At 44.5% G+C, this 12,009-nt stretch overlaps 1 protein-coding gene across 8 annotated transcripts in view; it reads right to left on the bottom strand.

The window, feature by feature from the left end:
- SRGAP2 (SLIT-ROBO Rho GTPase activating protein 2) overlaps nt 1-12,009 on the bottom strand; it is a 237,977-nt gene that overhangs the window by 72,168 nt on the left and 153,800 nt on the right. For all 8 annotated transcript variants that reach the window (XM_030872824.2, XM_030872826.2, XM_030872825.2 and 5 more), the window contains exon 5: nt 4,824-4,886. In XM_030872824.2, coding sequence (XP_030728684.1) covers nt 4,824-4,886 — 63 coding nt within the window. The remainder of the gene's footprint in view (nt 1-4,823; nt 4,887-12,009) is intronic.

The following is a 12,009-nucleotide window of genomic DNA, read 5'->3' as shown; positions in this document are numbered from 1 at the left end:
CTGTGGTGGAAGACTAGAGGTTTATTTTCTATGGCTTGGGGACACCAGGCTCAGCTGAGGATAGGGGTACTGAACTTAAAACAGGAAAATTCTACACTGAATGTTGAGATGGCCAGGCCTCTTCATGACTCAGCCCCCAGACATAGGCAGGAGATCAGAAGAGCCTTATCTGAGGAATTTGCCCATCTGATATAAAAGATCTACAAATACTGATATCAGGGCTTCCCCATGGACACAGTCCAGTCAGATCACCCTACAGTAAAGACCACAGTTGACACAGAACTTCCAAGCAGATTTTTAATGTCTCACTTTAAAATATGAGCAGGCAGCAAAAATTACCAAACATTTAAGGAAAATATCTAATGTGAAAGACTAAGACCAAAGCAAACAATTGAGAGTTAACAGAAAGTACACAGTAAGAAGGAAATGTCAAAAATAATCCATCAGTAATATCCCCAGAGAGATCAATGAGAAATGAAAAGACATTGCATCATGAAACAAGAGCAGGATGCAGCAAAAAAGGAATATTTAGAGAACAATAAAAGAGCTCTTGGCGATTAAGACTCAATTCAAATATCTCTCCAAGGAGCCTGACTTCATGCCCTTCTTCTGTGTAGACATGTGAAAGATTCATCACGTCGTATTTCGCTTACTGCTTTGCTTTTCTGTCTCTTCTATTAAAACTAATGCCTTGAGTTCAGGGACATCTCTTACGCGTCTTTGTATCCTTAGTGCCGAGTGCTGAAGACAAACAGGCAGGCAGAGTGGGGGGACTATTAACTGACATTGTTTCAGGGGAGCAGGTGCTAAATTCCAGTCTGAAGTGGCTCTGCAGACAGCTGCTGCACCAAATCAAGGGGACATATATTCACGGGAGGACAGAAGCTTGAAACCTCTGGGGCAACAACAGCTCCAGTGTCCCAACACCTTTTCTTTCTTTCTCAATTCTAGGGCTTCCTTGGCTCTTCCTACTCAGCCAGTCCACGTGGCTCAGTGCCCCCACCTTCAATCCTTTCTATGGGACCTTGCTGGGCTTTTCCAGATACAGCCTCTGAGTATAACTGAGGCAGAGAATTCTGGAGTTCTTTGGGAAGCAGTGTGCTCTGACTTCAAAGGCATTCCTGATTCATCAGTCAGAAAATGAAAACCACTTATGCCATGGCCTGTAAACTAGCCAGCCCATTAGGGGGTAAAAAGCACGTGGAGGAGAATGCTCACTGGGATTGCTCTCTAGGAGCAGCAGTGGCAAGCGGCCCCTGGCACAGAGTGCCAAGTCAGGAAAATCAAAGGCCTTTCAGGCAGATAAAAGGAAGGTACAGAGAGGCAGCTGGCCCCTTATGGTGAGAGTCTGGGCCTCTCGCCCAAAGGCATCTTTATTTGGGAACACCTGGGTCCTGCCCCTTGGATCATCAAGGTTCAAAAATACCTAAATTATCAACCCGTAGGTGATCAGTCTCCCAAAAAGAGGTATTTGTGGGCATTAAGGGCAGATACAAGGTAAGAAGAGCACTGAATATGGTGGGTCTTTGCATCCTTGATTTCCTTTATCCCATGCCCACGAATAACTTCAATTGCTTATAGAGGCCCTTACTGAAGATCAAATAAGGGGAAAGTTCCTTATAAGAAGTCCTCCCGGGCCTCCCTGGTGGCGCAGTGGTTAAGAATGTGCCTGCAAATGCAGGGGACACGGGTTTGAGCCCTGGTCCAGGAGGATCCCACATGCCGTTGAGCACCTAAGCCCGTGTGCCACAACTACTGAGTCTGCACTCTAGAGCCCACGAGCCACAACTACTGAGTCCGTGCGCCACAACTACTGAAGCCCACGTGCCCTAGAGACCATGCTCTGCAACAAGAGAAGCCACCTCAGTGAGAAGCCCACGCACCGCAACGAAGAGTAGCCCCTGCTCGCCGCAACTAGAGAAAGCCCACATGCAGCAACGAAGACCCAACGCAGCCAAAAATAAATAAATAAAATAAATTTATTTAAAAAAAAAAAAGAAAGAAAAGAAGTCCTCCCTTGTTCCCTTCCTAACTCCTCTGAGAGAGGCAGAGACACAGAGAGAGTATATACAGCAAGTATCTCCTCAAAGCTAGCATACAATAGTCCCAAGTTCCTACTTGATGAAACCACTGTCCTATATAGGGTGACCGATCATCCTGGCTTACTCAGGACTTTCCTAGACTCAGCACTGAAAGTCTCATGTCCCAGGAAAGCCTTCAGTTCCAGGTAAAACAAGATAGTCAGTCACCCTAATGCCATGGTGCCTTTCTCAGACTAGTCCTATACTTATCTCACCCTCCAGAAGAAACAACTCATCATTCTATTCTCTGAACTTTCTAATGGCCTATAGAATCTGCAAACTCATCTGACCCTTAACTATAGTCTGATATTTCATGAAGCATGACTCCCCCAAACTCCCCACTCCCAAGGAAATGGAGACACCAGCACATGGAGTATGTGGAGAGTGGGCTCAACAGAGGTCGGGAGCATCCCCCAAGATCATATAGCTGGTGGAGACTGGGTAGAATCTGCGTTGCCTAATTCAGGAGACTAGTCATTAGACCAGGGTTTGTCAATCTTAGTACTATTGACATTTTAAGCCAGACAGTTCTTTGTTGTGAGGGCTGTCCTGTGCATGATAAGATTTCAGTTGCACCCTGACCTCCAGCACCCTCTGCTCCAGCGGTGACAGTTACAAACATCTGCAGATATTTCCAAGTGTCCCCCTGCATGAAAAAATCCCCCTGCTTGAGAATCACTGCACCAGACTGTTCTTCCTTCTCTGGAACTTTCCAGTGTTCTCTACTCTTTTTTCTCTTCCCATTGCCTACTAGAGGAAAATGTCAAATTTTTGTTTGGGCCTTGGATAGATTCTAAGACTGTGTACTAATTCACCTAATGAAAGGGGACACCAAGCCCAGCCAATTCTTGGTTTGCACACTAATGGGAAGACTTTATGCTCTGCGTGGACTATGGCCTCACAGTGGCCAGTGAAGTCCTGGGCAACTTCAGATGGCCTGAAGACTATAGCCCAAGGTGCCAGCTCGGCCCTCCTTAGAGTAGTGAGTTCCAAGGTTTTTTCTCACTCCAACACATATTATGCCTTTTCACTTATTTATTTTTGTTTAAAAAAATCAGCATATTAGGAGACCTAGAATTTAGAGGAAAGTTAACAGATCCCTAGATGCTGCTCTTCCTCTGCTGCCTCAAATCCCACTGCAGACGTGGCACACTGGATTTATACTGGTTTGCAGTTTGCTGATAACCCACCCGACTCGTCCCCAGAAAGGGCAGCAGCAGAGGCCCAAGATGCTTATGGGAAAACAAAAGGATTCATATAATGACTACATGCGTTATTTTCTATCTTAGTGAATTATTTGCCAGGAGAAAGGAGTAGTAGCTCTTCTTCGTGCCTAGAAGATGCTCTAAAAATAAATAAAGAGCAGAAGTAAAGCATTTAAAAGACCAGAGGGTTCAGGAAACTCATCCAGTCTGAAAAAGGTTCACGTCAACATGCTCCTATTTTTAAACAGCCTTAACTTCATTTGAAAGAAATGAAAACTTGGGAACTGAACCAAAGGGAACCATCTATCTACTTGGCTTCAGAGCAGAAGAGTCACAGAGTAGAAATTGCAAACAAACTGAGCATCACTGGAGACAAAGCTGATGGCCACCCTACCCTATTTACTCGCTTAACAGTTGCCATGACAAAGTGGCCACACCTAGGCTTTTGGATCAAGAACACGGAATTCTCTGATCCCAAATGCCTGTGATACATGTTGCCACTGCCTGTCTTCCTGTAAATTTAAAAAAAGAAAGAAAGAAAGGAAGGAAGGGAGGGAGGGAGGGAGGGAGCGGGGGAGAGAGAGAGAGAGAGAGAGAGAGAAAGGAAGAAAGAAAGAAAGAAAGAAAAAATGCAGTGAATAAGCAAGTAAACACAGGAAATCAATTTCACCTCCAAAACAGGATGGGGCAATCCTGGAGAATGACACAAAGGCCTGGCACAGCCCAGCTGGAGAAGGGGGCCCTGAAAGGCTTTAGCTGCACAATAGTAATATTCCCTATAGGGCAGCAGGCATTTCCTAGGTGTGCGTGTTTGTTTTAATTATAATTAACGAAACACGGCTGGGGGAGAAACAGCCCCCACCATCTCCCAGTGCATGAAGAAACGCGCATCAGCCACAGGCATCATGTGCCTGAAGTGCCAGTCACTTCAGAACAAATTGTGTTTTCTTCTCCAAACCCAAAGCCTGGCCCTTCACTAGTGGAGGCGTGGCCTTTATAAAGCCCCAGGGAGTCGATACAAAGCTCTCTCTGCCTGAACTGGTCCCTTATGTTAAGGGCATTTAGGACTCTGCGTCCCTGTAAGATCACTCGTTCTAGTCTCAAACCAGGAGATCAATCCAAGAACTGATGCAAAACTTTGAACAACAGGTCCTGTCCAATAGGGCGAGTATCATTCATGGAGCAATGCAAGCTATGCTCCTTGCCATTAGGTTCGGGGGTCCCTGATTTGCTGTTAATGAGGGTCAGTTGTGCTGGTGACCTAGGCCTTGGCTGGTCTCTGGTGATGATGCCCCCAAAGAAGCCAGCGTTAGCTTGCACAGCTGAAGAGAGATCTTATTTTGAGAAAGTGTCTTTGGGCTCATTCCAGTTTGAAAATAAGAGTGTGAAAAAAGAGATGGGTAAAGTCATCCCTAGCGGGGACCATGCACTGTCCTCAACCTCAGCTCAGTTCTGTTGCTGACGTGAGTATGGCCACAAGCTGCCAAACGCTGCTTCCCTCTGCTTGTGACAGAGCCAAGCAACCCAGCTGATTTACCGAGTAGAGCTCATTCAGGACCTTCATCAAATCATCTTGGAGCTGCTGGCCGACTTCTTTACTCTGCAAAGAAAGAGGAATGAAGGTTAATTGGGAAACAGAAGGAGGGAGGAGGGGGCAACAAAGGCAAGGGCAGCACGGGCTCTACAAATAACACAGACTCAATTAAGGCCCATTATTTAACCCAGCAAATCAGATAACCACTCTGATCAGACCAAATTATGGTCAGATTACTAAAAGAGTTTTAATAAAATGAAACGTGCCCCTTCTAGAGCCTAGCAAAGGAAATCGCGTGGAGGGAAAATGGCTTGTAGCCTTTGATTTTTCAATTGGTCCCCGAAGAGCAGGCCTGAAAGCCACAACCCACTTGGCAACAGTTGTTAGGTGGGACGATCTTTCTTGAATCCTTGCAGTCAGGCTTTCCTGAGAATTGTGGAGGAAAGTAAGATGTGAAATAGGGTGAGATAGGCATGCGTATATAAACATCCAAGGACTTCCAAGTACCTGACTAAATAGGAGCCTCCAAGCAAGAAGAATTTATACCTCTTACTTGCTTTATTTCTACCTCAAACTCCCAGGGCAGTGGTACCTCAAACATGACTGGTTGCTAATGTTGATACTGATGATATACGTTAAGGGGCCTCCAACAGATTAATCTTAAGGAGTGGTGGCTCTCAGGTTCTTCGCTGCTGCCGCCCAGGGCTGGCATCTAACTACATGGGGAAAAGGGTAGAAATAGAGAAGAATAAGGAAGCAGGAAGGAAATGAGTCACGCCTTTGATGCTGAGTGTTCTATGCCAAGCCCACGAGAGCAGGACATAAAACTGATTGGCATCACTGGGTCATTGAGAGGGGAAACCTTTGTTTTATCTTCTGCCAGCTCCTTCTAGTTCTTTCCTACTAAAAATCAGATACCAACAATGCCCTTCTAACAGAAGGTATAATACTACCTACCCCCTGGTACAGCTCAGCTCCCAGGCAAAGAAAGGAAGATGTCCTGCATGTCAGAAACATAATAATTTAAGATCTTGCTTTTTTTTTTCAAGATATATGACTTTAAAAATATTTTTTTCTGATTACAAAAGGAATATACATTTATTGTAATAAATAAGAAAACTGTAGAAAACCTCAAAAAAGAAAAAGCAACCCTTAATTCCTACCGCTAAGAAATCACCACTCTAGACTTTGTTATACATTTTTCTCTCTACAATTTTTATGGAATTGGGATTGCATTATACACACTGTAACTTATCCACTTAGACATATGTTGTGAATATTTCCTTACATATAATTCTTCTATAGTATTATAATAGATTATATTGATGTAGTTCCTATATTCTTGGACATTTACTTTGCTTACTATTTTTTGTACTAAAACATGCTGTATTTACTTACTTTGTATATAATCTATGCACACACCTGTCATTATTTTCCCCTAGAAGTAACATTGCTGAGTCAAAGACTGCTAACTTATACCATTAAATTGCCCTTGGAAAAAACTGTACCCATTTAAAATACCAATAGAAGCATATAAGAATGTTTTTTACTTTTTTTGTCTTGAAAATTTGATATGGTATCCTCTTTTAATTTGCAGTCCTTCAATTCTAGTGAGCCTAAACCTTTTTTTACATGTTTAGCAGTCATTTTCACTCTTCCTTTATGCTTTGCCATTTTTCTATTAAGGAATTAATTATGGAATGTAACATATGTGTGACCTTTGTTGTGAGCAGACATGAATTTTTACACCTGGTAGTGTGGAGAGGGATGGAGGGAGCCCTGAATTGGCAATCACAAGACTCTTCTATTTCCAGCTCCTCCACTATCAGGAAAATAGCTTTGGACAACCTGGTCCATCTCTCTGGACCTCTGTTTTCTTTTCCATAAAATGAAAGTCTTTGGCTTAAACGTTCCTAAGGTCTTTTCCAACCTCTGCCATTCTATAATTCTTTGCCATCCTTTGCCTGGCTTCTTGAGTCCACATTAGATTCCAACACCCCCACTTCAGTGTACGGGGGGTTGGCCTTCCTCAACAGAGCACAAGATAATCAGCACGTTCTCCTTAGGGACCAAGATGCTCTACAGGGCTTCCCCGGTGGCACAGTGGTTGAGAGTCTGCCTGCCAATGCAGGGGACACAGGTTTGAGCCCTGGTCTGGGAAGATCCCACATGCCGCGGAGCAACTAGGCCCATGAGCCACAACTACTGAAACTGCACGTCTGGAGCTTGTGCTCCGCAACAAGAGAGGCCGCGACAGTGAGAGGCCCGTGCATCACGATGAAGAGTGGCCCCTGCTCGCCGCAACTAGAAGAAAGCCCACGCACAGAAATGAAGACCCAACACAGCCAAAAATAAATAAATAAAATTAAAAAAAAAAAAAAGATGCTCTACCAAATGGATGGCTTCAGGAGTATCTTGCTAGCCTTAAATTTACTATTCCCAAATGACTCTCATTCAATGCCCTCAACCGCTGGAAGAAGCCGTAAGAGGAAACGTCTTTTTCCAGGATCTCACATACCAACCTCTCCCTCCCATTGTGAGGAGAGCTGAGCTCCATTGAAGCAGCAGAGGCCCAAGGAGTTGAAGTGAGGCAAAATGACTCACCAACCAGCCACAGATCAGCAACAAGGCCAGGAAGTGACCATGAGTATCATTTCCAAACACCCTGCCCTCCTGCCTCCAGGCCAACTCCCCCTGCCAGCCTCCCAGCCTCTCTTACACCTCCTGGTGTTTAGATGGCAGAGGCTACAGGAGAAAACTCCCATTCCTCTACCCTGCTGCTTACCCATGACTTAAATAACCTAGTCCCCAGAAGAGGTGGGAAGGAGAGGGGGAGAAAAAGCATAACCAATCAAACAGCAATTAAGCCCGGGCAGATGTTTCCTTTCGTGTACTGATTAGTTGGAAAAGGACCGACTCAACTATTATCCCTGTTTATTTGAACAGGCTGCTGAAGTGATTCTGACTTACTCTCCCTCTGGCTGCGGGCTGGGCTGGGAACACACGTGCTGTTAGCCAGGTTACAGTTATGATAAAGTCCCCAGCAATTGGGAGAAATTCTGACTCGAGGAGAGAGGCAGGAAATAGCCTGTACCTCTCCTTGCGCAAACGATAAAACGCCACCGTTCTGTATTTCAGAAACCTTAACTGTGTGCCTCTGGGGGCAAGCGTGGCCCCAGCGATCCCAGAAGGGCTTCCGTGCTGGCGGCTGCTGTGGAGCAGTTGTCAGAGCTGGGACGCTACAAGGGGGACCCACCCAAAGACAAGGAAGACATTTATTCCTGGGAACAACAGGACCTGATGAGGCCGAGTCCATGACAATGCAGACTGTGGAGCCTTTCCGTTTCCTATAACAAACAGCAAGGGGGCTTCCCTGGTGGCGCAGTGGTTGAGAGTCCGCCTGCCGATGCAGGGGACACGGGTTTGTGCCCCGGTCCGGCAATGATCCCACATGCCACGGAGTGGCTGGGCCCGTGAGCCATGGCCGCTGAGCCTGCGCGTCCGGAGCCTGTGCTCCGCAACGGGAGAGGCCACAACAATGAGAGGCCCGCGTACCGGAAAAAAAAAAAAAAAAGCTAAGGGATTTCTAGGCAGAAAAGAGAAAGAGAATTTACAGAGCAGTCTTTGTGCCCTATCATATAGCCTGCATCTCTTTTCTTTAAAATTTCTTGGAAGAGAATGAGTCATCTAAACATTGCAGGAAACCAAATAGAAGTCGAGGGAAAAAATTACTTTGGGCAAAATTTTTCTCTTAAATGTTCGCATAGTAATCTTTGCCTGGAAAAAAAAAAGAAGAAGAAGAAGAAGAGATGCTTAAATTTAGACCAGAGATGTGGCACAGTGAATGCTGGTTCTCTGGGATAGGAAGTGCCATGGTGTGCTCAGGAGGGAGCTTTTATTTTGAAACTCACCACAACTGTCTGGCCAGTGTGTTTCACAGGCCCCCACTCTGCCTGCTGCCGGGGCGGGGCTGATTGGAAGGCAGTGAGATTGTAACAGACCTGCCAGCTGTGTGCTTACAAAATGGGCAGGGAATCCTCCTTTTCCAACAGATAACAGCACTGGCCAACAGAACCGAAACACACAGCCTCATTTCCCAAAGACCATCAAGTCCTGAAACCTCCTCACTCACAAAAAGGATGCAGCAGCAGAAACGTAAGGACACATGAGGTTCTGTGGTCTGGGCTGCCGGGACACTGGTCACTCAACTTTGGAGCAATACATTTCCTGAGCTTGGATGGGTTTGTCTATGAGCATTTCCCAAAGAACACTGATTATGAAAGGGTTTTCAAACCAGTGCTCATCAGGGAGATTACCTACTACCTGATTCTCTAGGTACTTAGCTCAGCACTAGTATGCTTTCCAAGTTGGGGAGGAGGGGCTGTTGTTTACTGGCCATCTATACTACAAAGCTCTATTATCTGAAGGGGACAAAATTACCCCTTATTTGTATGAAAAAAAAAAAAAGAGGAAGTCATGTCTCTGCCATGTGGTGAGAGCTAATTTCAGCCCTGTCCCAAGGCTGAGCCCGTCAGCAGGTAGAAACAGTAGGATCATTTAGTTCTCTGCCGATTAGCCGGTGTCAGCAGATTTCCAAAAAGGAATCCAATTTTCAAGGGCATATATCTCCCTCCACCAGTGCTACACCCCCTTCCCTACCCCAAAGATACTTCTGAGACCAACTGTTAAAAAGACCTAAAAAAATGTAAAACTGAATTTACATTTACAGGTTTCAGAGGAAAGAGACATGAACCCTATACGAAGCTCTGACAGCCGGAGAAGTGCCACCAGATGTAGGGTCCGTTTCAGGGGCGCTGGCTCACCACTTCAAAGTGGCCAAGTTTCAAGAGCTGGAGCTTTGCCTGAAATACTTTTGGTGGGGAGGACAGGGCTAAAAGGAGTGGCTGTGTGGCAGCAGGGCTAGTGCTAGGTGATGGTGGGCACTGTGTCTGGCCCCTCCTCAGCCCATCAAAATAGGTGGTCCAGGATGCAGCCGTGAGGGTGCAGGGTGTGGTGATCCTGCGGGTCAGAGCTCAGGAGTGATTTCTAGATTTCCCTATGGCCACAATACTTGTATCTATGCGGGGGGACTCTTTCTATTCAGCTTTCACTCACTGATTAAGCTAGCACATGGTGGCTCTAGCAAGACTGTGCTCCGGTTATGCTCTGGGGAGCCCATGGTAGCATAAAATACAAATATACTGAATTGCAAGACACTTATAGAGAGGTAGGCTGGGAGCTGCCACGAAATAGACACCTGAAGTGCTTTTACCTTCTGAAGATAGGGTAGAACAGGATTTCAAAAAATACATTTTAAAAATTGTAATCCAGTATAACATGTGTGTGTCTACAGTAAAGGTCCTTTTTATGTGCAGTGCATTCTGATTTTTCCTATTCTTTTCTCCTCTTCAATTTTTTTAATGTTAGTCATAATTCACTAAATTCATTTTACAACTAATCAATGAGTCATTATACACAGGTTTAAAAATACTGGACATGCTACTTGGGGCATTGATAAAGAAAATAGTGGATTGAGGACTGAAGCCCACCAACCAAGACAAGTGCTAAGTAACTTGGCTCTCAAGGTGGCTAACTGCATGTTTTGAAGCAGGTTCAATTACTAGGTCCTGGCAAAGGCGGAAATGCTGTATTTTTAAGGAGTGATCAATAAAGAGTCCATTGGCAAATATTTATAGAACACCTATTATGTGTCAAGTACTTGTGGTTTAACTGGAAATATAGTAGTATACAAAACAGTTTAAAAGTTTACAGTCTACTGAGAAAGATGGACATTAAGCTGATATCTGAGCCTATCAGAATGCAACTATTCCAGTCTCAAAAGCATTACTAGAAATGGAACTTCTTAAGTTAGTTTTCTAGTTCAAGATGAATTTGTTTCTATCTCAGCCAAGAGGTTTCCACACTTAACTCCAGAGCAAGCTAGATATTGAATCTAGCTTGCCAGAAACATGATTTCAAAAAAATCTTGCTATTACATAGCAAATCCCTTCTTTGAATTTGCCTTTCTAAGTTTCTAACAGATATTTCAGGTTGTAAAGATACTGCTTCAGTATAAGTGACTCCCAAAGCAGTCACATTTCATTTTTAAAGAGTCTCTTGAGCTTCTCAGAACCATACAAACTAAAAAACTCACCAGGTGCTCCTTCACTCAGAAGTGAATGGGTGTAGTTAAATTCTCTCAGTAACAAGAGTCATATTTTAAGAGAATAAAAGAAAATGTCAGAAACCTGACACAGTCTGAGACCCAATACCCGTCTCGGAATTTGTCTTTTGAAACACAACTGGTTTCTCAATTAGATTCCTGTTTAATTATCTAAAAAACTTAATCTAAAAAAATCCCAAAGCTACTAAAATATGAAACCATCTAAAACTAATGAAAGCGACAGATTATAACTTTTAAAACCATATTTCTTAAGTGCCCAGCCCACTGCTTTGTACACAGCAGCCAGTAAGGTAACCAGTTATTGAATCAATTAGGTAAACTTTTAGACTTAAACATTATGCTTTCACATAATCACAAGAATAAAACAATATAGCTGCGTTTACTTCACGTAGATTACTGAAAGTGGAAACTCCATCAGAAGTTATCCACGTGAACTCCCTCAGGTTACAGTTCACAGATGAGCCCAAAAAGTTGAAATGACTTTTCTGGGGTCGCACAGCTATCCAGTATCCTGTCTGGGACCACATGCAGTATTCAAAGAGGGTGAAACATGCAGGCACTAGAGCAGGGTTTGACTCCTGCTTCTACTTCCCATTTGTATCACCTTGGGTAAATTGTTTAACCACTCTATGCCTCAGCTTCTGCATCTGTAAAATAGGATAATAATGAGATAATCCATGTAAAGTGATTAAGGTAGAATCTAGCACTTAGTATGCTCAATAAATGTTAACCATTTTTTAAATTTATTTATTTATTTTTTGCGGTACGCGGGCCTCTCACTGTTGTGGCCTCTCCTGTTGCGGAGCACAGGCTCTGGACGCACAGGCTGAGCAGCCATGGCTCACAGGCCCAGCCGCTCCGCGGCATGTGGGATCTTCCTGGACCGGGGCACGAACCTGTGTCCCCTGCATCAGCAGGCGGACTCTCAACCACTGTGCCACCAGGGAAACCCCTGTTAGCTATTATTAATATTAGAATCCAGCCCTCTTAACACCCACTTGAAAG

Source organism: Globicephala melas, chromosome 1 (genome assembly GCF_963455315.2).
Source record: "Globicephala melas chromosome 1, mGloMel1.2, whole genome shotgun sequence".
In the NCBI taxonomy this organism is placed as follows: domain Eukaryota; kingdom Metazoa; phylum Chordata; class Mammalia; order Artiodactyla; family Delphinidae; genus Globicephala; species Globicephala melas.
This window is presented reverse-complemented; position numbering and strand designations above follow the sequence as displayed.